Source organism: Chelon labrosus (assembly GCF_963514085.1).
Source record: "Chelon labrosus genome assembly, chromosome: 1".
Classification (NCBI taxonomy): Eukaryota; Metazoa; Chordata; class Actinopteri; order Mugiliformes; family Mugilidae; genus Chelon; species Chelon labrosus.
The window spans coordinates 27,962,807-27,988,602 of record NC_140337.1 but is presented as its reverse complement, the minus strand read 5'-3'; the positions used below and the strand labels follow the sequence as shown (position 1 = coordinate 27,988,602).

At 41.5% G+C, this 25,796-nt stretch overlaps 2 protein-coding genes across 3 annotated transcripts; one reads left to right on the top strand and one right to left on the bottom strand.

The window, feature by feature from the left end:
- Positions 1-2,514: 2,514 nt before the first annotated feature.
- ppm1ka (protein phosphatase, Mg2+/Mn2+ dependent 1Ka) lies at positions 2,515-10,549 on the bottom strand. Of its 2 annotated transcripts, XM_084570647.1 has the most exons (9): positions 10,193-10,549; positions 8,481-8,638; positions 8,189-8,365; positions 7,127-7,299; positions 6,946-7,046; positions 6,073-6,238; positions 4,513-4,657; positions 4,137-4,271; positions 2,515-3,036 (listed from the first exon to the last, which is right to left on the bottom strand). In XM_084570647.1, exons 2-9 carry the CDS (start codon positions 8,589-8,591, stop codon positions 2,905-2,907), a joined length of 1,140 nt encoding a protein of 379 aa, XP_084426773.1. In that variant the 5' UTR covers positions 8,592-8,638; positions 10,193-10,549; the 3' UTR covers positions 2,515-2,904. The 2 variants fall into 2 exon arrangements, with proteins under 2 accessions (XP_084426773.1, XP_084426774.1); XM_084570648.1 differs by lacking the exon at positions 10,193-10,549 and having other exon boundaries at positions 8,481-8,879.
- A 10,693-nt stretch (positions 10,550-21,242) lies between these two features.
- Positions 21,243-25,182, top strand: LOC311503466 (uncharacterized protein; the record flags this gene model as incomplete). Its single annotated transcript, XM_084566195.1, has 3 exons — positions 21,243-23,724; positions 24,407-24,524; positions 24,608-25,182. The coding sequence occupies 3 exons, from the start codon at positions 21,243-21,245 to the stop codon at positions 24,849-24,851; spliced, it is 2,844 nt and encodes a 947-aa protein (XP_084422321.1). The 3' UTR covers positions 24,852-25,182.
- Between the last annotated feature and the right edge of the window lie 614 nt (positions 25,183-25,796).

Sequence of the window (25,796 nt, the reverse complement as noted above, 5' to 3'; positions counted from 1 at the left end):
GAGTTGTAAAAGTCAGTGAAGCCTTGTTTCCAGTATCTGCTGTGACCTTCTTGTAACTACACTTTCTGGTATCTGCTGATCAGTGGTCTACAGCAGCTTGGAGGAATTTTACCCCATTCCTCAGAACAGAACCACTTTAGTTCTGAGGTGTTGGTGGGTTTCTGCTTGCTTCAGGTCCTTCCACAACATTTCTATTGGATTAAGATCAGAACTTTGACTTTCCCATTCCTAAACATTCATCTTGTTCTTCTTAAATCTCCTCCATTTGTTCTCAATCTGTCTGACTTTGGATTTGTGAATTCCAAACTCCATGCATTATTTGTTCAGTATCAAACATTCAATACATAATACGGCCATGAAGGTGCTGAGAAGTCTTAGAAAGGATTCAGTTTCCAAAAAGGTGCAAAAACTAGAGTTATTGTGACATTTGATTATTCTGCACGAGTCTCAGCAGCAGTGCAAAGCAAAAAGAGAATAAATTGTGCAGCAGCTTCTTCTGCTGGTCAAACTTAGCTACTGCATGCCTAAGATCAGAAGCTTTGGCTTATAAAAACAACACTGGGAGAAACAAACAAGGACAGAGTTTGGAGGTCAGATGTGACACTGGACAGCCTCAAGTGTTCAATACACAAACTGCAGCTTTTGGCACTCCAAAACTCAACCTTGGAGATGGTCATCCTGTCTGTAAACAGACCCTCTAACAGTGACCTATAACTGGGTTGTTGATATGAGATGGCATTTTTGCTTTCGCACAAGATAAAAAAAAAAAAAAAAACAGAAATCACAATACAAACCACAATAGATATTAAAACTTTTTCAGCCAAATACCCAAATTTTCCTATCAAGTTACTGCGTCGAACAGGGTCTAAAACCTTTGATAAATACCACTGGCACTTTAAGTATTTCTTTTAGCAGAAGGCAATTAGTTGTCTTGTACTGTCACACCATGAATATTTACGCTATCAAACAGTAATAGTTTCATTATGACAAAATTTCTCGTCCTTGTTTGATGTCGCTTGAATGAAATTAAACTCTAGCTTTTGACGAAAGAAGTTAAAAACTAAAAATAAAAAGCTTCCTCTTTAATGAAGTAACTATCTAATCACTAACAGTTATTAAAAATATATGTAATACATTTACAGTGCAGTTCAGTAAAAATATTTTTTTAAAAACAGTGAAAGAATTGACAAAGTTAGTGACTCCCTTATATGAGATTTTTCTTTTTTTGTAAATGTGCTTTAGAGGAATTGATTATTATTATTTATTTTTTTTTTTTTATCAACTACCCAATTATTTTATTGCCCCAAGAAAAAAAAGAGTCAGCAGTAGTATAGTGACGCTTGTTGTTATAAACCCTGGGCTCAAAAGACCCTATAAAATCTTTAAATTGAGTGTAAATCGGTTTATTTCGTAATATTTCCAGTTACGTCCCTGCAGTAAAGTAGTCTTCCCACGTGTGGTCCTCACAGTGATAGCCATACAAGTACAAACACACACACACAAACACACACACAGCCCCTGACATGACAACATTTTCTGAAGGCCAACACACACACACCGTCCGTCACGAGGTTTTGTAGGTCAAGTTCTAGTCGGTGTTCAGTGTCACTGAAACACAACACACTTCATGATGCTTAGTGTTTTTTCTGCACAGCTGAATGAATTTAAGCAATTCCTGTGACTTCTATATTTGCCCGCTGACGCCCGAACGCCTCGTCACAGGCTCGAAGGGCGGGAGATTCCTGCAACGCTATTGGTCGGAAGCAGTAACTTTCCACACTCGCTGGCCAGTTCATTAGGTACACTAGTGAATGCATTCTTCTATAACACTTCTGCTCTACATCTTTACTTTATAGAGGTTCTGGTGTTCAGCTCTAGTTTCAAATAACTGAGAGTTGTCTCTTTTGTTTTGTTGTAGTACTGTTAAATTGTATTTTGTTGTACTGACACATGTTCCTAATATATTGGCATTTTAATCAGTGGGCTAGGCTAAATAAGAAAAACACTTTTGTGTATAAAATTCAATCCAGTTTAACAGCAGCACAAACCACTACTCATCCAAAGTGATCATCCAGTTAAATAAAGATATTCCACATCACAAAACCACCCAATCCTTGACTTAACGCAAATCTTTTGAGATCAAACTATTTCCAAAACTTTTGCGTTTGAGTTCTTAAGAACTTTTGCGAGATCTCATACAAACGTTTACAAGATTTTAAGTTTTTCATTTGGGTTTATTTACTTCCAGGTCAGTAAGGCACCATGGAAATACCTACACTGGATTTCACACACCAGAGTTGCGTCAGATGTCATGGCGAGCCGCCCATTAATGTTTTTAGCATGGGTTTAGACACTGCCAAGATGCCAACAACCCGAGACAACACACTTGAGCTTCGAATCCTGTGGGCAGCTTTATTAAATGTCCTACATACTTAGAGCACAATAAAGGACGTTCAGATCAAAACAAAACAAAACAAAACGTTGAATAAAGTCTGACTAAGAAAGGATGTAGAAGAACAGAGCAAGACAAGACAGGTTCCGGTTCAACACGTCAAACTTTATTCTTCCCTCTTCCCAGAGGTCAAAGGTCAGAGCTCTCAAGCTTGAATTCCATGAGTGTTGTTGTGGAGGTTTTTCACCAAAAACTCTGCTATCAGTTTGAAAAAAAAAAATACATTATGCGCCTTAAAGCACAATTTTACTAACGGGACGTACTGCACAAACACTGCAATAAATGCCTCTCTATGTACATATTTTTATACACTCTATGTACACATATGTGTAGCCAGCTGGGAGATGGAACTAGAATATTCTCTGCTGGGCCACAGTGTCTTCAGATGAATTGAAGTGTGGGGTAAAGTTTGTGACCTTCAAGTTCATCCTTCTTACGTCTTAAGTTTTCGTCTATGCCCATCTTCCACTCGACGTAAAGTTCCTGCTCATGCTGTAGACGGCAGTGGAGCTCTGATGCCTCCCCCATGCTCCAAACGGGATGATGATGATGGTAGCGTTGTCCTCTGAGCCGTACTGCAGCGCCTGAAAAGGACATCACAAAAAACAGCAGCTGTTCATTGGTATTACATTCCTAAATATTTAATGCTTCAGCACTGTTTCGGTAACTTGATTTGGTAACTCGGTTACTCAATTTAATAATCTTCATTAAAATATGGGACATACATACGGAGCTCCGGAAGGATCAAAATTCACTTCAGTGGCAAATAGGCCACATTGATCCACATCACAAAACCAGCACACACTTGGTTTCTCTGGAGTTAACTGGTAACTGGTCCAGAGAAAGATCTCGAGAAACGTTTTTGACTTTTCCAGGTACTTTTGTGAGATTTCAAGAAAGTTTTGAGACAACCTTAGAAGATCCAACAAAATTTTTTAACGATGTCTCAACAAACTTTTCAAACTTTTCCTACACAATTTACAGACTGGACATACTTTCTGGCATCCCAAGAACCTTTTGCAAGGTGTTGAGAAATGTTTGCAGGATCCCAAAAAACTTTATAACATCCCCAAAAAGTATTAACAATGTCCTTTTCAGGGCTTCACTCATACAGAACATTCATTTAAAACCGATTTAGGAACATTTTATTGCCACATATTTTGGTTTTAGTAAAATTAGGAGGTTTTGGAAAAACTTAAATACTATCTCATATGTACATCATATTAAAGTTAAAACTGATTTACTTCAACTTGTAGTAAATTCAATGACCTTTTTTTTGGAAAAGACTAGTGCTTATTTTTTGTTGTTGTTTTACAGTGTCTGAGAGGATACCAAATCATTTAGGTCATGGGATGTAAGGTCAGGGGTAAAGGATCCTATTGCCGTCGTCAGGAATAGTAATCAAACTCAACGACCCTGCCAGAGTTTAACAAGCCTGTTAGTCCCTCCAGTCTGTTCATGACCGAAGAAGACCTTTGAAAGCAACGTCTTTGAGAAATTCTAGCAAAACCACTAGCTATGTTTTAATTAAACATAAGTTTTGAAACATTTTTTGGTTCTTACACTTGGCGCCCACCAAGTTTACCAGAATTCGGTTTACCGGCTGATTTTTATTTTTTTTTATCAGTCAGACTAAAATAAGAGTTGAATTTGTCAATTAAAATGAGAAAGAAACTGTATGTACCTGCTGAGCGATGACATCAGCAGCCTCTGTAGGGTCTTGGCACTGGTTGATGACATCACAGATCTCCTGGTCACTCAGCAGGAAGTTGATGCCGTCAGTGGTCAATGCAAGGAAGGAGTCGCTGGCGTGCTGGACCTGCAGAGAGAGATTAATCAGATGGTGTGGGTTTGTTGTGTTTCTTTAAGATGTTACATCCAAGCCTTCAGTTACGTGAGCCTGGGGGGATACGTCAACTTAAGAACCTACTAGTGATGAAGCATTTTTAAGAAAACAAGTCCAGTTTTTAGATACTCCATCACAAGTAAAAGTCTTGCATTCAAAATCATGTGTTGACTTAACGGGCCTAAGTCAGTTGTAGTGTAGTTGTAGGACTCACGGTAAGCCGCTGTGTATCCGGCTCTGCAATGACGCCACTGGTTTTCAGGTGGAAGTCTCCAATGCTGCGCGTCATTGCTAGCCGCCCGTTAACGTTAGCCTGACCCACGCTGTTCCACGTCACAAAACCACCGAACCTCTGGATCCTGAGCACAAAGGAAACCCCAAGGGTTTAGTTACCGTCTGCCTTCAAGGAATTTTTGCAACATCTCCAGAAACATTTGTGACATCTCAACAAACTTTTCTGATAACTCAAGACACCTTTAGGACATTTTAGAGACATCCCGAGAACCATTTCCAAATATTGAGAAAGCTTTGTTATATCTTAATAAACTGTCTGGTGAGAGCCTGGTAACATACCTACAAACAACCTTTTTGTACCAGGCTGTAGACCAGTTTATTTTCCGATGTAAAGTTGGACAGTTCTGTGGAGCCAGCCTCTAGTGGACATCTGAGAAACTGCATTTTTTGTATTCCTTTTAAAGCTCCTGGGGGCAGCTGCTTGGTTTTTAACCCCAGCTTTTGTGAGAAGCTTTTACAACATCTCCACACCTTTTTACAAGATCCCCAAAAACTTTGTCAAGATCTTGACAAATCTGACAAGTTTTCAGCATACGTTTTGACATCCCGGGAACCTTTTTGCAAACTCTCAACACTTCTGCTGTAAAGTTAGGTATCATCCACTTAAACCTAATTTCTTAATGGCTGTTACATACTCCGCAAGAAGCGAGAAATTTGTTCTCGCAGCCCTTGTTTGGGAGTTCTCACATCTTGTTCTTGACACATCAACCAGGCAGAACGTTTTTCTTGTGTGGTCAACTATTCTGTGATGTGGGCGTGGTTAATGCAGATAAGCAGAAATGCTGCCTCTGTTAGCTCCCAGATGCTAATATTCATAGTGTGATCGCTAATCTCTCCTGGGTAGAGATCATCATACAGTGTGTGGGTGCATGCTGAATGAACGCTGTGATCCGACGGACACGATCATCAAAACGACTGGCGGACATCCGAAAATAATAGGAAAAGTGCCTATCGTAGTCCATCTCCAGTATCTCCCACAATGTTTAGTACATGTGACATATGCTGCAGTGGGAGTTGCCTATGAGGACTTCCCAGGAGTTTGGAACTTGAGTATAAATGACCTGGCTATAACAAACCTTTTTCTTGTTCTCGCAGCCCTAGCAGCGAGAATACATTTCTTGCTTCGTTTGTATCACACATATAAATAAGCATAGCCTGGCTCTGCTGTTACATAACACCAGATATGAGCTGAAGAGAATCCCAGACCTGCCCTCCTGCAGCTCTGCTCTCATTGGAGCTGCTGGATGAACCGAATCTCGTTGTGGCTGCCAGCTGAATGCTGTTCAACATGCTGTACAGTCTATTTATACCAAGCAACCTGACCGGCAAACACGAACCCTACTGCTGAACTTAACTCTGGACCTCCATTTGATGATATTTGAGATTAAATATTAAATATTAAAATAAAACAGTTGTGTAACTGTAATATTAGCCATGGCGAGAAGGGGGGATCACAGTAGCAGTGATAGGGATAGTATACCGGTGTCTCTCGTCCTTGCGGTCAGGTGTGTGGTCTTTGGTGAGCTTGTGGGCTCGTCCTTTCCTGCACAGTAACGCCCGACTATCACCGACGCTACCAACCACCAGCTCCACACCGTCACGTAGCATAGCAACCGTCGCTGTGGTGCCAGCTGTCAGGAAGGAAGCTAGAGTAGAAGAAAGGAATGAAATATTGGTGTATTTAGGACTTTAAGTACAAAATACAAGACACCAAGTACTATTGTTTCACACAGTTAAACAATCAGTCTGTCTATTTTGACCATTTAGCCCACAGTTAAGTAGTTAGTGGCCTGGAAACCAGATCAACTCCTTCCACATTTTTTGGTGTTGGTCTGGAGTCTCTTCATTGGGAACTGATCTTGCTCCAGCAACGACATGCCAGGCCAATGAAATAGTTTGGCTGGGGCTTAATGTGGTGATAGACAGAATAGTAACAGTATGACTACTGTAAGTCATCTGAACGACAAAATGGCTGCCGTTGGAGAAGAGAGATGTTTATAGTCGGCTATTGCGTCTGTTGTAAAAGATGCTGACAGCAAATAACTTTAAAGGACCAACTGTGAAGAGCCATGAAGGCACCTGTAGAGAATGCTTTAATTGCTTGCGTCACATACTTTGTCGCTATGATTCGTTGTAAAACCAATTGACCAGGCTAGGGAGTTAGCTCAGTAGATACATATTTAACTCCAAACATTTTATCTGGAACAGATTTTGTTAACGTTAAGCAGCTTTAATTGGGTTTGTTTATCTTCTTAGGATTATTTACCATGTATTTATAAAAATCTAACATTTGACCAGAACTGCAGATAATACCGAATTTTGTCACAAAATGTAGTTTTTGTATGTGTCTCACCATTGTTGAAGTATCTTAGATGTGTGTGTAAAGCCTTGTCAACATCCAGAAAGGCTTTCTTTAAAACTTTCTCCAGATCTTCGTCCTCTTCCAAAGCGTCTCTGCACCAAAAGTGCAGCATGTTTAACGACTTCATTCAGAGTTAAATTATTACTACCATTACATTTAGAGGTGCCCTGACCTGATGAACTTCTCCATGAAGGTGTAGCAGTAGTCGGCTGCGTGCGGACCACCGTGGCCGTCGAACACTGCAAAGTACAGCAAGTTGTCATGGATACGGGCGAAACGGAGACGGTCCTCGTTCTGCTTCCTGAGACCCAAAACCGATGCACTGCCAACCCGAGACAGACTGACCTAAGAGAGGGTCATCTGTTCGTTACTTCACTGAGCTGTTCATCCATTTATCATTTATTCTAAATTCATTCTTTCACCCATTATCATGTCTCTAAAAGGTCAAACTTTAAACCTATAAAGTGTCCAAGTGTACTTTATTCACAAAATGTCTTTTACTCAAAAAAAATTAGGGATTCACTGAAAATTTTCGTCTGAAAAAACGAAAATGCACTTTTGGGCCATTTTCAGCCGAAAATTGGTGCGGTTGTTGCTTGCATCATCACAACATCCTGTTTCGGCCATGTTGTTTTGGCAATAAATTTTCAGGACGAAAATTTTCGGACTTTTATTGCCGAAACAACACGTGCAAGCAACAACCACAGCAATTTTTGGCCTTGGCATTTTCGGTTTTCAGACGAAAATTTTCGGTGCATCTCTAAAAACAATAAAAGCACTGTAAATATGCAGAACGGTAAAAATGGACACAACAGTACAACTCTGCTAACCAGCTAGCTAGAATTTCTTACTTTGTCTCAATATTTTATCAAATCTAAAAACAGTGGAGTTCAAATTACTTACAACAAAACAATACAACCATCTTGTACTGAAGGTTAGCTTTGCAAAAATATGTAGCATGCCTGATTTCCCTGATGAGTTACATCTGTGCACAACACCCATATGTTGGACATTTTCTCAAGACCTAGCAAAAGCACATATTTTTTCCAGTCCTTTCCAGGGCTACATGAACAATAATAAGAATATTAAATGCTTTAATTATATGGCACTTTTCAAATTAAAGTTGTAGAACAATTACAAAACAATACATCTAAAACAAAAAGATGTAAGGGTTTATAGTAGATTAAGATGCCACTCTAGTATGAAACCTCAAAAAGACATCTGTCCATCCAACCTGTGGAATGGGTTTTCCATATCGGATACTGGAGGGCAGAAGAATTGGTTCTTCTATCCGGTTGTCCCAAATACCGAATGAGTCCCAGGTTACTGGCTGGCCGCTGCCATCACTGTCAAAGCGGGCCGAACCACTGGCCTTACGTACGCCCACCACCCCAAGTGATGCTCCACCCACCTGCAGGGCGACCATACAGACATTTCTTAATCAACTCTCCAAAACAATAATCTAATATTTATCTACAGCAGGGTCTGTTTCTGAACCTTTTACTAAAGTATGTTATCATGCACACCTGCCCAAACGCTGTGCAGGTTTCTGGCGAGGATTGTACGGCGAGGAAGGTTTGCCTGGAGACGGCGGAGCGAGCACAACGCACGAGACTTAGCAGCACCGGAGACGACATGGCTGACCGTCCTTAACAGCTGTGGAGATCTTAAAAATGGAAGATTTCTGAAATGAAACAGACAGTACAAAATACATGCTAAGTTTCCTGAGTGAATGATCTCTAACAAACTTTTGATCAAACGATTTCAATCGCTTTTGTCCAACCAGCAAAGTAAAACTCAGAATTTTCAATTTACAAGAGAAAATACTTTTAGGAAGCTGGAAAAAGGTAATGTTTATATTTTTGCCTTGATAAATGCCAATAGATTGCCTATCAATACCTTTGTACATTGTTTTGGCAGGACTTAAGAAGTAAGGCGACCCAATTATATGAAGTAAAAGTAGAAATTATGTAAAAATCCAAAAAAATTAAAAAAATATCCAAAAAACAAAGCTAGGACAAGGACAACTGGACATGTGGAGTTTCTTGAAGACTTTTTAGCCAAGTACGTTCTTCAGTTCTTAAAGACTGGTGTATCTAGTTGTTAACAGACACCTAGCTTAAATTAGCTAGAGAGTGAAAAGTGATGATGTTACGATCTGAATGGCAAACATGTTAGGTTTGTGATGTTCCTGTGTAGTAACCACAAGCTTACGAGTTCCACTTGAAGAGGCAGCAAGAGATTGGATGTGGAAGAGGAGGGACGAGGTCAGGTGTTCGCTGTGGTTGTGAGTTTAGTCCTTGAGGTTTAATAATGTTGATAAGGATCATGTTCCTCATTCTCTCTCGACTTTCCTGTCATCACTGCTTTCATATACGTGTGTGTGTATTCCAGAAATAACACTTTATCTCCTATCCATTACCAACAGATCCCACCAGGCTTAAAATACAACTCTACTTTTAGCTCCTAGAGCTTTTATTTTGAAGCATAGCCACTAACAATTTGTGCGTTATTTAAAACCAAACACAAAAGTGCTGCATGACAAGTAACCCTGTCAACTTTCCCCTATTTCCTTATGACACATTTGGCACCAGCGTAAATAAAGCTGTGTTTGAGATCAATACTAAACACATACTGCTGATACGTTCGGAGTAAAACTCACCGTGCAGCCTTGTCAGTTACGCTTAACTTGACCTTTACGGTGTGTACACACAACAACACATGTGACCTCTGGTTGGACGTACGTAATGCAGGTATGAAAGTTCAGTAAAACAGCAAACAATCATTATTGATTATTGATCTGCTTGTTTTTTCATTTGTTCTTAATTTAAAAAAACAAAAACTTATAAAATATTACAGATTTTTAACATATTTTTCCAGTGCTCTTGCCAACAAACTCTCTACTTCAAATCCAATTGCTCACTTATCAAAACAGGTGCATTGTTTTTAGTGTTGTTAATAAACTGAACAACTGAATACTTGTTTTGATTTGTAGTGATTTATCAATGAAAGACCTCGCTGGAATTAAACCAAAATAGAAGATAAGATTGAAAAAAACACTGCTTAGTAAAATAACATTAATTTTAGAGCAAGGAATCATCCAACGAGTAAAAATATGATTGTGCACAAAAAGTCAAACTGTTATGTAAGCCTGTCATTAGTTTAAGGCTGTTAAGTTGCAACAAACCCAACAAAACAAAACACAATCAAAATGGCGGCCGCAAAAAAAAAAACTCACTTTTCTGTTGCCTTTTATTGGGATTTTTTTTTTTCTTCCCGCCGCAGCTGTTTCCGTGGCAACCGGTGTCCAGGATTCCAGCAGCTGCCTCGAGCCGTCAGTCGTACCTCGCGCTGTGGCGCTTGAGGGGTGTGGGCGCGGCTCGAGGAGCTTTAAACTGAGACGCAGCCGTCCAATCAGAGCAAGAGGCCTGGCCCTGGCGTCAGAGCTGAGCGCGTGTGGAGGAGGTGGGTGTGACTGTTTCTTTTTTTCTTTTTTTCTTTTTTTTTGGCGCCAAACCAGTTCTTCATTCCTCTCTTTATGGGTTTGTTATTGAAATCAATCCAACTTTATTTGCGCCTTCTGTTCTAGACTGTTCTAAGGAGAATCAATAAATCAATTTGAGACAACAAAAAAACATAAATATTGAATCCAATAAAATAATAGTTTTAGGATCAAATAAAATGAATCTACGTGATGGAATAATAACTAGAAAATGACAAGTTTATGATTTTGGTAAAACAAACCCAACGATATGGTAGTAGGGCAGTGTCGACTACTTAAAAACGGTGTACAGTTTACTTAATAAACATCCATCTCACCACATTTTACATGTTATTGTGAATATATTGAATCTTTGGTTTGATTCCATCTGAAAAAGTGGATATAAATTACAAACACACAAAACAATACACCAGTATGAATAAAACGGAGGGATGACACAGGAAATTATTCAATTATGCATTCAAAAACAATATGTGCAATGTTTAGAAGTAATAATTTTCATCCTCATTTACTAAAATTAAATATCCAGTTGAACTCGTTGAAGCACTGGCTGCACAGTAATGTTCACTGTGATCCTACAGCTCCCTCTACTGACTGACTGACTGACAACACTGCACACATGAAGTCGACTCAGGACGTTTTCAGACTTCTTGTTTTGTACATATGTCACCATACACTTCCACAAACATGTATTGTGTAGATCGGACTCAGACAAATCCCAGATTTTTTAAAATATAATTTTGAAATTAACTTTTAACCTTAGAGGTGGAGTTACTTTTGCAGTTCACTGATATGTAATATTGGCTTTGAAATACTTCTCGGCAGCTTGGTTTCCACTGGTTGGTGATATGAACGAGAAATCTTAAGATATCTTACTGAATTTGACATGTCACAGCAAGGAACGCTTCTCTTAAGCTAATACAAACTAATAAAATCTGACCGTCTGTGCTACTCGAAGTTAAGCCAATATGTAAAAAAAAATTACAGAAAGAGGAAGCAGAATACTGCGTAAATATAAGTTATGGTTGTGTTAATTCTGTGTGCCAAGAAGCCATGAGGTCATTCTGTTTATATTTTTGATGACTTCATATTTTCTTTTCGCCTATATGTTTTTAGCTAGTTGACATTTAGTATGGAGTCACAGGAGTGCCACAAAGATGAAAAATACAAACAGTATAAGAATAAGAATATAAATGTGGAAATGTAAAGCCAAAATAAATGAAAGTAACATAAATCATTTTACACTTCCTTGTATACGTCTTAAGTCCCTTGTTCTCTCTCTGTCCGTGTACTTTTAGCATGGAGTCACAGGAGTGCCACAAAAAAGTCTGTTAAAGAATAAGAAAATAACAAATTAAAATAATAACATTAATAATTGAATAATACCTATTTCTTTTTGCTTTTCACCCCCAACCAAAGGCCATTTGACTACAGTTTGGTTCTTCAAGGAAAAGTTAAAAACAAAAGGCAATATTATCTTTTTTGTTGTTGTTGTTGCATGTAACCGCATAATTTTACATAACTTACTAAAAATGGCCATAGCCTCAAAATGAGCTAATAATAATAATTTTTAGCTTGTTAGCGGGATAATACATAGTAGAATCTACTCTTAGTGTAGTTAGTTCGTGTGACCTGGATTGTTTCAGTTTACATTTCTATAGCTACATTATCCTACATCGTTATTAATCTTTAAGAAAAAGTGAATAATTTAGGAGCGTTTCTTTCTCTGCAAACGGGATCTAAAGCACTTACCTCCTACAAAACTCCTGACTGCGGACTGAATAAAACATGGAGGAGAGACTCTGTTGTTAACATGAGCGTGACTTTAATGTTTCTGAATAATTCATTGACGACACAACTCCACCACAGGAGGAGAAGAGGGAGTTATTAAGGAAGGCGGAGGGGGTCGGCAGAGAGGAGGAACATTTGTAAAGCCAAAAAGTAAATAAATAATGTTTATGTGCTGCCCCCTGTCAGAACAGGCCTGCAACTGCAACAAGTAATGATAACAGACTAAAGACTGGTGACCAAGAAAGAAAGAAAGAAAGTGAAGGAAGTTGATGTCGACAAAGGAAGTAAACATGCTTTCCATCTAAGACATCTGCAAGAAACAATTTGCTGTCTTTCTCGGGGTCTTCTGCAGCTTGAGTGCTTTGTGCAGCATCTGTTAAAAAAGAAAGTGGATGAAATATTTACCAGCAGTGAAGCTGCTGTCCTCTTTGATACACGTCAACAACCACCTCTGTTTAAACCCCAAACCCTGGATTAAGTACAGTTCCACTGACTCCTGCTACTACTGCTGCTGTTTGATAAAAAAAAAAAAAACAGCTTGAGAATGCAAAACAAAAACATATTGATTATAACAAGTAGACAAAAACACAACTTATACATCTTCAAAACTTCACATCAATCAAGTTTCTATCCTGTGACCCCTCACCCTGAGAAATGTCATTTATGCGGGCAGTCCTTATCGCATTCTTCGTGACACAAGCTAGCTGTGCTAATTTGTTATTAGCTACAGTTTAGCTGGAAGGCTAGGGAGCTAGGAAAAGCTACTATTAGCTGGGAGGCTAGGAAACTAGGAAGAGCTTCTATTGACTAAGCGGCTAGGATGCTAGGAGAAGTTACTATTAGCTGGGAGGGTAGGAAGATCTACTATTAGCTGGGAGGCTGTGAGGCTAGGAAGAGCTACTATTAGCTGGGAGGCTAGGAAGCAAGGAACAGCGACTATTAGCTGGGAGGCTAGGAAGCAAGGAACAGCGACTATTAGCTGGGAGGTTGTGAAGCAAGGAAGAGCTTCTATTGACTGGGCGGCTAGGATGCTAGGAGGAATTACTATTAGCTGGGAGGCTAGGAAAAGCTACCATTAACTGGGAGGCTAGGAAGAGCTGCAAACCATTGCACAGAGCCGGCCTCTCCTGAATCGTGCTGATCAGTTGCGCTACAGTTTGATTCTAGATTATCAAGTTGTTGAGGAAATATGAGCCCTCTGTGTGACCTTTGAACTTTTGTGTGTGCTTCCTGTTTCTCTTCTCATGCTCTGGTTCTCTAAACTGAACAGCCAATCAGAGTGGTCTCTCTGAATCAGATAACCTAGGGCCACAGATGTTCAAAAAAAGTTTAAAAGGCTTTTCAGTTTGATGCCAGAGTGCACATCAAATAGTGAAGCTAATTATCCAGCTACTGACTCCTTTCTCTCTGATTTCTAATTATTTAACTAGTTTAAGATAAATTCCCTTCCACTGGATTGTTACTTACAGTCCGTATACATCAAGTGTCTAAGCCACCTGAAATATGCTACTTGAAGAAATGCCACAGCAGCTACTGAGACCTGCTAAGCTAACTACCTTCAACGGCAATATCACAGAACTCATTACTTGACCTGGTGTAGCAGCACAGGCGAAGGTGTTAGTGAAGGTTAGCCCTCTGATGCTACTACCAGAACTTGAGACCAGAGAACGAAAATTGCTCAATGCAAATTAGCGAAAAAAAGCAAAAAAGATTTCTTGCCTCTACATAGATGAGTAATTCAATCACATATTAAAAATACTTGCACAAATTCTTTGTCACTTGAAGCCACAGAGCAGGATGGAAGATAAAAGGCTCTATAACTTCGCTTTCATTGAGACTTTAAGGTTAAATATTAACAAAAACCCTTTCCTTCTCATTGACCTTGCTAAACAAGCGTCCATCCAGGCGGGCAGCCATCAACCCTGACCGCCTCCCTGTAATTTATCGATAAACATAATTTCCTGGCGACACGGTTGCATAAGGTGTTATATTCCAAACTACAGCAGGAACATGAGGAGGTAAGTGCAGTAAAGACGTTCGGTGTAGACTTTGTGTGTTGGAGGGATTTGAACTCTCTGGACTGGTCAGTCTGCTACTGCCGGCGATTTGCCACAGCATCCCAGAATTCCCCCTCTCCTCTTCCTCATCTTCTTCACGTCATAGCCTCTGGAACTGCCGTTGGAGCAGATGGACTTCCTCAGGGTCCTGATGTGTTTCTCCTGCTCCCGAATCTTTGACTCCAGGTGGGACTGGATCGCCGTGCCCAGGGATTCTAGGTCCACCGAGGCGCCGTACACCTCCCACGTCATCCCCTGCTCGTCCCAAGCCACCTCCTGTGGCTTCGCCGTCTCCTCTTCCTCTTCTTCCTCCACCTCCTCCTGGTGTTCCCCGTTCTCGTCCTCCTCCTCTTCTTCCCAGATGCTCTCAGCGCTAACATTTTGGTTTTGGCGTGGTCGCAACATGAGGCCGGGGCTCTGCTGGAAGCTGTACAGACGTAGCGAGGCGGGGAGGGAGCTAGCCTTGTCCGTCATGGCGGAAGGAGGCAGCGACTGGCTGCACAGCTCAATGTCGATTGTGCAGACATGCTGGAAGGGCGGCTGAGCGGCAGGGATGCTGCACAGCGACGGGGCTGTTGGTGAGGTCCAACTTCCTGACTGACACCCAGGCGAGTCAACCCTGACGCGGTGGAGACTCGGGCTGGTGGAAGCTGAGCGTTCGACAACCTCCACCTTCGCCTGGATGCCCACTTCCCTCCGCTCCCCTGCCCTAATTTGGACCTCCTCACTTTGCTCAGTCATGGTCGCCGTCTCCCTGACCTTCTTAACATTTGCTGGATCAAAAAGAGGGCGTACGGGCGAGGAAGAAGTCCCCAAAGCATCTCTTTGTTTGCCCTTCTCATCCTTCTCTTTCTTACCCTCCACACTGGTTGCCAATGACAACAATACATAGCTACCAGCAGTGGCGGCATTTGCATCTCCCCGGTGACTCGGTTCGCTCAGTGGTGTGCCCGGTACCCTCCTGGTATCTCCTGGCGACCACCCTGCATTGTCAGTCACGGCTCCCCGGGAAGCCGCCGGTCCTCCTCCTCCTCCTCCTCCTCCTCCTCCTCCTTCTACAGCTGTCATTTCGCTCTCAGGCACGGAAGCATCTGTTTTCACCATTGTCTTGGTGATGGAGTCAAAGGTGAGGCCCCGAGTCAGACCGGCACTGGGTGGTGCGCTGGTGGGGTTTGTTTCCGTTCCCCTCATCATCAAGGCAACAGCGGTTCTGGTTTTAGGACTGGAGGTGGCCAGGGGGCCTGAGATCACAGGAATACCTGGAAGTGAGAAAACAAATATAACCATTAAGCTAACAGCATGATTAGCTATTCTGAGTTGGTAAAACTAATCTTGTGCTCATTGCTTTGTTTTTGACCAGCAATGTGGTGGCGCCAACCTATTGACCTTACTGAGGCCTACACATCCCAATATGTTAAACGTATTACCTGCACATCTTTAAAGCTTTACACTACACTATAATATATTTTTATACAATATGACACATTTAATAACCTATATAGCTTACATATCTTAAATATATCAGTATTTTTGTTTTACCTTCATATCTTCATATCCATATTTATTGCAATATATATACCTTTGTATATTCTACCTTACTATACCACTATACCTTGATTTTTTACCTTTTAGGTTCAGAAAGAACAACTCTTCCTAGTATTAGATTCTGAAACATGTCTTCAATCCTCTAAGACTTTCTTCAGGTCTTTTCTTATTTGAGACATATCTGGTAACATGTGCTGTTTGCTTTGGAAAGAAAGTATTTAGCATAAAAAATGTGTAGAACACTGGTACCCCGGAATAAATGAAAAGACTTTGGTCTCAAGTGTCAGGCTCTCGCTTACTTTTGAGGACAAACGTTGGATTTAAGAGATTATAATTAATTTCTGATCGTTTTTTTCAACACAGATTGTTAGATGTCAACTACCTGGAGTAGAGCCAGGACTCCTCAAGACCTCCTTCTTTAGTCCAGTTGGACTGGAACCAAGACTTTTCCCAGAACGAGACCCCGGACTCCTACTTGCGGAGCACGTCAAGGAGGAAGACAAATCAGTCAGAGAAGACTTTGAACTAGACCGGACTGGCCCATACTTGGAAGTAAGTGATCCAGACTTTGGGTCTGGACTGGGCTCCTTGAGCTTGTCATGTTTGGACCCAAAAGGAGCGTTTTTTGATGGGGAAATCAATCCGACGAGGTCCATCTTAGAGTCAGAGGCTGTCAGACTGTGTTTTGATGATGAATGGGTCGGTCCAAGTTTGAGAGTCACCTCTGATCCAGGTGCTACAATTGAAAAGAAACTGACTTCAGAGCCTGGCAGAGGTCTAGGATCCAGGTCGTGGTTTGACTTCGTGCCAGTTTTAGAAACCACAACAGACTTAGAATCTAGACTGGTTTTATATGCCTTAAATTCAGAAATATTTTTACAGTCAAGACTCTCTTGGGAACTAATCCTGGATTTAGGATTCGGACTAACTTTGGAGTTGGGGTCTAGTCTAGCCTTGGCATTCCAACTAGTTTTGGAGTCTGAATCCAGACTGTCCTTAGACACTGTTGTTGCTTTAGAGTGTGAAATGGATTTGGAAATGGTCTGGGTTTGGGAATGGCTTCCAGAAGCAGAACTCAAATCTCTACTATCAAGATGCTCCTTGGATCCTGATGCTTCAGTGTTTCTAGTCCCGGCGGCTTTTCTCTGTGTGGATGGTTTAGGACTCAGAGAAGTTGGTTGAGGTATCTTGGTACTAAGCAGTGCTGATTCTGCACCCTGACTTGGGGATTGTGTTTTATTTATGTGGGACGTGTCAGAACCATGAGGTCTTGAGTCATGCCCAGCTAGTTGCTTTGACTTGGTGATCACGCTTGCTTGGTCTGGTTTTTGAGTTTTGGCTGCCACTGTAGTGGTCCGACTGGCCAGTTTTGGACTGATGGCATTTGTAGTTTCTTTCTGATTGTGGACTTTAGGAATGACGGGGAGGTGCAGTGTCTCTTTTCCGCCATCTTCTTTCCTGCTTGACCCCACTTTTAAGCTTAGTGTTGTTTTGTTTGAAGTCTTTGCCACCAGCTCGGTTGTCAGTGAAGTTTGTGGTTTTGCCGATTCTGTTTTCAGTAGATGTGTTTTAACTCTTTCTGTAGCTCCGGGGCTATTAGCCACTGTTGTTTGCTCGAGTCGACGAGGTTTCGGACTTGCCGCTGTGTTATTGTCCATGTGCATATTGGGGCCGAGTGTTGGGGTATGTTTGATATTTGGAGATTTCAGCCTTTGCTCATCTCTGCGGTTTGTGTTGGCTGTTGGCGAGCATGACAAAGCTGGAATTTTGCTTCTTTGCTGCAACAGGTCAGTATCTCTCGGCCCCGGTGACATGGCAGTGGTTGCTAAGGTGTTTGCCGACTTGTCCGTTTCCATAGCGAATGTCCCTTTCCCCTTAAGTTTCCCGAATACTTTATTGCCATTGTCTTTTTTGTTCCCTCCATGGAGCTTCGTGGCCTCTGTGGCTGGGCGAGGGTTGCTCGGCGAAGTCAGACTGAGGTTGAGGTTGAAGTTTGGTTCTGGTCCCCAGTTGGCGTTGGAATCTGTGTCGCCGAGCGAGTCGGTTAACCCCGCCTCCTTTGGAATCGGGCACTCTGATTGGATGACATCTTTCCTGGATTTGGAAACATTTGAGGAGCTTTCCATGGCGATGGAGACCACTTGTCCAAACGAATTTTGTTTGTTTGAAGGTCAGAACCTGATGGGACGGGGGGAGAAACAAATCAGTAGGACGAGACAAGGTCAAATGTTATACAACGACATATGAAGGCCACTCTGTCAGATTAGGTGATTATAACAAGAAACATGACAGATGACATATCACACGCAATTGGGAAATTATTATTTTATTGGTTATGCTATCAGGAAATAATAGTTCAGTTTGGTTTTGTCTTTTGTTTTTAAATTGAAGTCCTTATTGGACCTCATGATGATCATTTCCACATATAATTATTGTAATTGTAATTGGTAAAAGTATATTATATGGTATTATATCCATATTATATGGATTTATTTTTTATAAGGACGTCACATATCCAAAAGTGTCAATTTAAAAAAACTTAATTTGCATTTTCTTTTGAGATAAATATCCATTGATCTATTAAAACATTGTGATGACACTGTTAACGTGAGAATATCAAGATAATTAAAATGATTGAGAATATGATAAAATATCAAATAGGAGGCAAAACAAGACCAGCAAGGAAGCAGTTCTGTAATCTCCTGACTGGATGTTAAAAAAAATCACAACAGTAATATTACAGCACATTACAGCAAACTTTAAGTTCATTTCAGTCGTACCTACAGAGGTGTCGTCGACGGTGGTAATCCCATCATGACCGCCTGCCGAGGACGAGAGGAAATCTTTGACTGCTCCTTCGCTTCTTCTTCCAACACCAATGAATAAATTAAACGAGGAGGGAGAGAGGGAGGAGGAGGAAACAGGACTCTTACTCTCCTCCTCTTTTTTTACACTGCAAAAACTGAAATATCTCAAATCAAAGCAAAATATGCTTGATAATTCTTCTTACTAGGACGTTTTGTGTGTGTGTGTGTGTGTGTGTGTGTTGGAGGAGGATTATTAATGGTTCTTTTCTCTGTAGGTTCAAGTGTACTGAACATTATTTCTATAATATTATTAAGCACTGGGTGCCAAGTAAATTATTTCTGAATCTTTCCTAGCTAGACAAATGTGGGCTCTCAGCCTCTCAGCCTAGCCGCTAGCCACTACATACCTCATTTTAATATTTTTATAGCTTCCTCCTCAGTTGTTCTCCTCCATCTTCTCCTGTCTTTTCTTTGTATCAGTCTTAGTCTCCTTCTTTTTCTTCAGTTGTTATTTTTCCCTCCCTTATGCCTTTTCGTATCTTTGCACTATTTTTCACAAATCTTCTGAAGTCTTGCATCTCAAAAAAACCAAAAATGGTCAGAATGTGACCTCTGCTGCTTATCAAGTAATGCTCCATTAATGCCATTTTGTGTCTCCATGTAGCTCTATGTTTTATGTCTTCTTATAGTCAGTGTGTGTCTCTTTTGTTGACATTTTGTAGGTGAAGCTCATGGGGCCCTCTGACTCTTTGGGCCCCTGGGCCTGGGTCCCTGTGGACCCAGCTTTACCTTGACTTAAAAACACAGAGCTGTCCAGAAATAAGGTTAGAAATCTTCACCAAGGTACAAAAGCTGAAAACAGAGAGAGAACGCAAGATTGTTGCCAGTGGGCAGGGACGTGATAGAGACATGAAAACCACATATTGTGCACTTGGGCGCACCACAAAGACTACAGCTAACAACCAGCTTGTACATACATTTTGGAGGAAATAACTCTCCATACCAGCAGGTGCAGTAGTCTGTATAGGGGAAACAACTATTAGCAGGGAGGGTAGGATGCTAGGATTAGCATCACTGTTAGCTGGGAGGCTAGGAACAGCTACTATTAGCTTGAGGCTAGAAAGTTAGGAAAAGCTGCTATCAGCTGGGAAATTTGAACATCTCCATAATCAGCTAACTGTAAATTTCTAAAAGTTTCTTTGCAAAGCACGCAACTTCTGAGTGTTCCAAGCTGATCCAAAATGCTGGACAGTAAATGGTGCAAACAAAAATCTTGAGGAGTTAACACTTTAAGTGTAGTAAAGTCACAGCTACACTGTCATATAGCAGAAGCACTTGGACTGTTACTTCCTTTGCTTCTTGTTATTATCACACATTCTTGTATTTGCGCGTTTGTCACACGTCTGAGCTGTTACTAGTGATAGTTTGCGAGTTAAATGATGCATTTCACTTCATTCCTGCAGATGTAGAGGCAGTGGAAGAGAGTGGTAAGTCCACTTCAACAAAACTTTACAGAGAATTTTTTTTTTAATACTAAATAAAAAACAGTATTGTCGTTGTCGTTGAAAGGAAGTAAGGAAGTAATGTCTGTTTAAAGTGTATAAAATGCTCCATCACTGTGACATTTACCACTTTCAGACTCTTTAAGCAGTCTTATCAATAAAATGCACAAAAAGTAAAATATTTATCATTGTATTATTGGATTGTTATACCTATTGATGTATTTATATCTAGGATGCGTTTAAAGCTGTGGTACCCTAGAGTTTTACTGTAAGGCATTTTGTGAAATACTTTTTGTGAGATTTTTCCAAATATTTATGCAGAAAATCAAGATTAATGAATTCACCATATATTTGGCTCCTTGTCCTTAAGTGGTAAACAAACAACCAGTAGAACTTCTTCCTGGTACCTTATAAAGTAGTTACGCTCAGCGGTCATGCAGAGGTGGACCCTAACCACATTTGACTCTGATTTGACCTGAGAATGTTGCTGTGATCTTCTCTGATTGGCTGAGTGAAAACCATATTCTTCTAAACCTCACTGAAATGCACAGGGACGCAATTTAATATGTGTGCTGAAGTTACCAAATATGGTTCCTTGCCCTATAAAGGGTTAACATATTGATGCAGGTGTTTGATTGCGTGAAACCTCAACGGGAAAAGTCAGAGGATCACCAAAGTCTCTACAATTTTTCCTGAGGGCGATATTAATGTGTGTACCAAATTTCAGAACTATGCATTGAACAGTCTGGCTTAGAAATACAAATGCCAACCACATGTTGGGGCTACAAGGAAAGTCAGAGGATTCCCAGTGAAGAGGCTTGAACCAAACTTTGTCACGGTGCACTGGATGATGAGTATGAACTTCTAGGTGGACTCACCTTTGAATCACCTTTGATTTTCATCCAACAGTAGCCACCAAAATCTAATTGTGTCAACTTCCTGGTAGCAGGCGGCTAAAGGCTAATCCTGCTGAAATGTTTTAGGAATACAGTTGGATGCTAAAATCAGACTAACACCTCAAGTCTTGACTTCTTTTATTCTCCTCAGATTTGTTCAACACAACTAGCTGCAGCCGTCGTTCAACATGCGGGCATCAGGAAGTTGGCCTCTGCTGCTTATTTTACTTCCCCATTTCTTGCTTCACCACGCCCCCTCGTCTGCCTTTTCGCTTAAACACTGCGTAATCCTCTACTCTGAAAATGCCGATAATGTGTGCGTCACATGCGAAGGCCGTGACCTCACTGCTATTCCGGATGACATTCCCAGAAACACGACATCGCTAGATCTTACCACGAACAGTATTTCTAGCATCACCAGGACTGATTTAACGGGTTTACGGAAACTTAAATCGGCACAACTTCAATTTAATATGATTTTGCACATTGATGATGGAGCTTTTGCAGACTTGGTGGAGTTAAATTATCTAGTCTTGGATCGGAATAAACTCACAAATCTGACAGACAACATGTTTTACGGTCTGTCCAAATTAAGAGCGCTGTCTGTGTCCGAAAACCAGATCTCATTTATCTCCCCTATGGCCTTTCAGTCCCTGGTCAGCTTGAAACAGCTGACACTGGTGTGTAACCACTTACATCAAGTCACTGATATTGCTCCGATCTTAAATCTACCATCTTTACACTTTTTAAATCTTGGTTATAACAGGTTCACCTCTTTTCAATCAGATGACTTGCTTTTAAATGTGTCAAACCTCAGATTCCTGGGGCTAAATCTGAATCCACTGAGAATGTTCAGGATTACAAGAGACATCTTTCCTTATCTGAATTCTCTGGACTTCTCAAAGTGCAGCAGTGACATTGAGTGGGATGTAGCAAACAAGACCTCTCTGAGGAGTCTAACTACTTTGTACTTAAGCGGAAGTTACATAAGCTTTGAGTCGTACGTAGCGATGCTGCAGACCGCGGACTCGCTACAAGAACTTTATCTGTACTCCATGAAAAAAAGAATAGATGAGGGTCTCTTGGACGTCGCCTGCCAAATTCCTTCCCTAAGAACCCTTGAGTTACTGTCTAGTAAAATCGTGACCATAGACGACAACATGCTGCGGCGTTGTTCTCAGCTCGCCAAGCTAACTCTATCCGGCAGTGAACTGTCAGGGATGTCGGAACACGCGCTCCTATCGATGACAAAGCTCACGTCCCTAGACCTGAGCACGAATCATCTGACTAAACTGCCGCTTACACTCAGAGGACTCTCCACTCTGGAGGTTCTGGACGCGAGGTCTAACTTCATCAACGAGCTCGACTGCCTCGACTTCCAGAATCTGACAAGACTGACGAACCTCAGTCTGAACCACAATCACATCTCCAGCCTTCAAGCGTGTGTCTTCCAGAATCTCGACGTCTTGAAAGGCCTCGATGTTGGACAGAATAACATTTTTACTTTAGAAGATGCCTTCAGTGTTAATTTACGGCAACTGCAATCTTTGAATTTGAACAGTAACGGTGGCTTGAACCTCAAGCAAGGAGTTTTCGGGAGTCTGTCTTCACTTCGTGTTTTGGATTTAGAAGCAGACACGTATTATATTGTTTACGATGGGGCTTTTGAAGGACTCGATAATCTCCAAACCCTTAGTGTGTCACTTGATAAATACACGAAAGAGACTTTTAGAGGGCTACGACGTTTAGAGGATCTGAACATACGTCTTACCTATAAATGGAGCCAGAAGAGTTCCCGACAAGACTCCGAGCCGCCTTTCTCAGATTTACCCAACCTGAAGAGGCTGATGCTCAGAGTTTATGACAAACCTCACAGTGATATTCCACCAGATCTGCTCAGCGGTCTGAAGTCTTTAGAGTATTTAATGACTCAGAAATTCTTCAAGGGGTCCCTGCACCCGGACACATTCAAATACACCCCACGCCTGAAAGGCCTCCAGATAATCAACAGCGAACTGTCCAATTTACCCCCCGAGCTGTTCCGGCCAATCCCAAACCTGAAGGCGCTCGACCTGTCCGACAATAAACTCAAGTCTTTGGATTTCCTGGCTGGGACCACGTTGCTAGCACTCAGCTGGCTGAAACTCAGCGAAAATAAGCTGTCAATCATCAATGAGAAGGTCTTTCAGTCCCTCCCTGCCTTGACATACCTGGACCTGACTGACAACCCTTTAGCATGTGAATGCTCTAATTCTGGCTTTAACCAGTGGGTTCAGAGCAGCAAACAAACTCAGGCTGTCAATGGTCACCAGTATGCTTGTGCTTTTCCTGTGAGCCAACAGGGAGTCGAGTTCCTAGACTTTGACATTGACTTTTGTTGGATTGACACCAGCTTCTTATGCTTCATTGCCAACACTTGTCTGATTGTGGTCACTCTCCTCACGTCCTTCACCTATCACTTTCTGAGGTGGCACTTAACCTACGCCTACTACCTCTTCCTGGCGTTTGTCTACGATAGCAAGAGGAGGAAGGCGAGCACCCCACTGCGCTACGATGCCTTTGTCTCCTACAACGTTCACGATGAGGCCTGGGTCTATGAGGAGCTGGTCCCGGTGCTGGAGGGTCAGCAGGGCTGGAGACTCTGTCTGCATCACAGAGACTTTGAACCAGGTACCTCTTTGTCTCTGACTTCCTCTGTTGCTTATTCAGAGTGTGTGCTTACTTCAAAGTGTTTTAAACAGCACCACCGATAAAAGTGAGAAGTGCTGCACTGGTGTGACAGTGTGTTGATGAACTGCAATGCAGAAAAGCCAATTTGAGTAAATGATGCATGAGTCTGAAGGCTGACCAGATCAGATGCCCTTAAAAAACTACACTCGGGTCAATAAAATTATAAAAGGTGACTTCACAACTTCGTCAGAAGTCACCGCCATGTGTTTACTGGCATAATTACAGAACAATGACGACACGCTAGCGCACATCTGTAAATACTTTCACCGTCATCACCCCTCATAGGCTCCACGTTGACTAGTTGCAGGCGTAAAATCGACAAATCCATGCTACCGTCCTAGCCGCCCAGCTAATAGCAGCTCTTCCTAGGTTCCTAGTCTTCCAACTAATGGTAGATCTTCCTAGCCTCATAGCCTCCCAGCTAATAGTAGCTCTCCCTAGCCTCCCAGCTAAGAGTAGAAGTTCCTAAATCCACAGTCTCCAAGCTAATAGTATCCCTTAAACCAGGCTTAACTTTATTTTAACATCGCCACATCCATCCCTTTCCTTCCATTCGGTGCATAACATGTTTTACCTTCATAGCATTAATGAAGTGACTTGAAAGAAGCTGTTGTTTGCACAGGAAGGCCAATCGTAGAAAACATCACAGAGGCCATCTACAACAGCAGGAAGACCATCTCAGTGATCAGCCGACACTACCTGCAGAGCGAGTGGTGCTCCAGGGAGATCCAGATGGCCAGGTGGGGGCGCTGCCTCTCCATTATCACGCCATCTTTACACGTCCCCCGAACTGATTCAGATGTCCTGTGTGTGTTGTCTGCAGCTTCCGTCTTTTCAGTGAGCACAAGGATGTGCTGATCATGCTGTTTCTGGAGGACATCCCGTCCCGGCATCTGTCCACGTACTACCAAATGAGACGTTTGGTGAAGAGGTGCACCTACCTGAGCTGGCCACTGGCTGGTGGTCACCGTGGAGTTTTCTGGCAGAACGTTCGTCGGGCTCTGGAGAGAGATGAAAACCCCAACGAGAACACACCCCTGCTCAGTGCACACCAAAGCTTCATTTAGTGAGGCTGAATTCAAGTTAGACCACACAGATGTAATGTACATGTAAACATCGTGATCTAGAAGAAATAAAGTGTAGAGCAACTGATCAGCATGATTCAGGAAAGGACAGTTCTGCGCGATGGTTTGTAGTTCTTCCTAGGCTCCCAACTGATAGTAGCCCTTCCTAAATTTGTAGCCTCCCAGCTAATAGTAGCTCTTCCTGTTTCCTCTTTGTGGTGCCTTCAAGTGCAACTTCTTGCCCCAGACGCAAGAGTAGTGAGGTTTGCCTTCATCACCGGTAGTTCTTTGATGTTGGGATCCAGTTATTTGACAATTAACTTGACAACTAGTCGTGACATTTTTCCTGTTAAATAAATCTGTCTGTATAAAACTGAAAAGAACAAAAGGATGACAATGTCCTTTATTGTTATATAGGATAAAAATATTATTTTAATTAATCAGATTAATAGATAATCATTTTTAATCCAGTGCTGCAAGAAGTGTGAAATGTACAGTATGTTTTTTCTTTAGACGTGTGCATTAAACTAACAACACATGCCATTTGTTGAATGACATTTATTCTCTTCAGCTCACTGGTTACCTGGATACTTGTCTGTCAACAACACCTGAGCCCAGAGACAAAGACACAAGCTTTGATTTGCTGACACTCTTCTCAACTAAGGCTAAAATGATGAATCATTCCTATTTGAGAATGTTAGATATAAAAGAGTTATGGTAGGGAAAAAACAGAAAGAAATGTTCTTCTTTCTGTCGTACCAGATACGGGGTTATTAACTGCTTTGCTTCAGCTTGCTCACTAGATAAGATGCACCACACTCATATTTCACCTTGAAGATACCAGTTAGAGCCGGCCTCGGCCACACATTGAAAACCACTGATACACGAAAGGCCGCGCTCCTCCTATTATACTCGGGTGGAGCCCAGATAGAATAAAACCTGTGTGTA

Coding starts and splice junctions, on each gene's coding strand:
- ppm1ka (XM_084570647.1), bottom strand. CDS start 8,591: ATGTCGTCTCCGGTGCTGCTAAGTCTCGTGCGTTGTGCTCGCTCCGCC. Junction 7,300..8,188: donor ATGGAAAACCCATTCCACAG/GTTGGATGGACA, acceptor ACCCTCTCTTAG/GTCAGTCTGTCTCGGGTTGG. Junction 7,047..7,126: donor TTCATGGAGAAGTTCATCAG/GTCAGGGCACCT, acceptor CTTTTGGTGCAG/AGACGCTTTGGAAGAGGACG.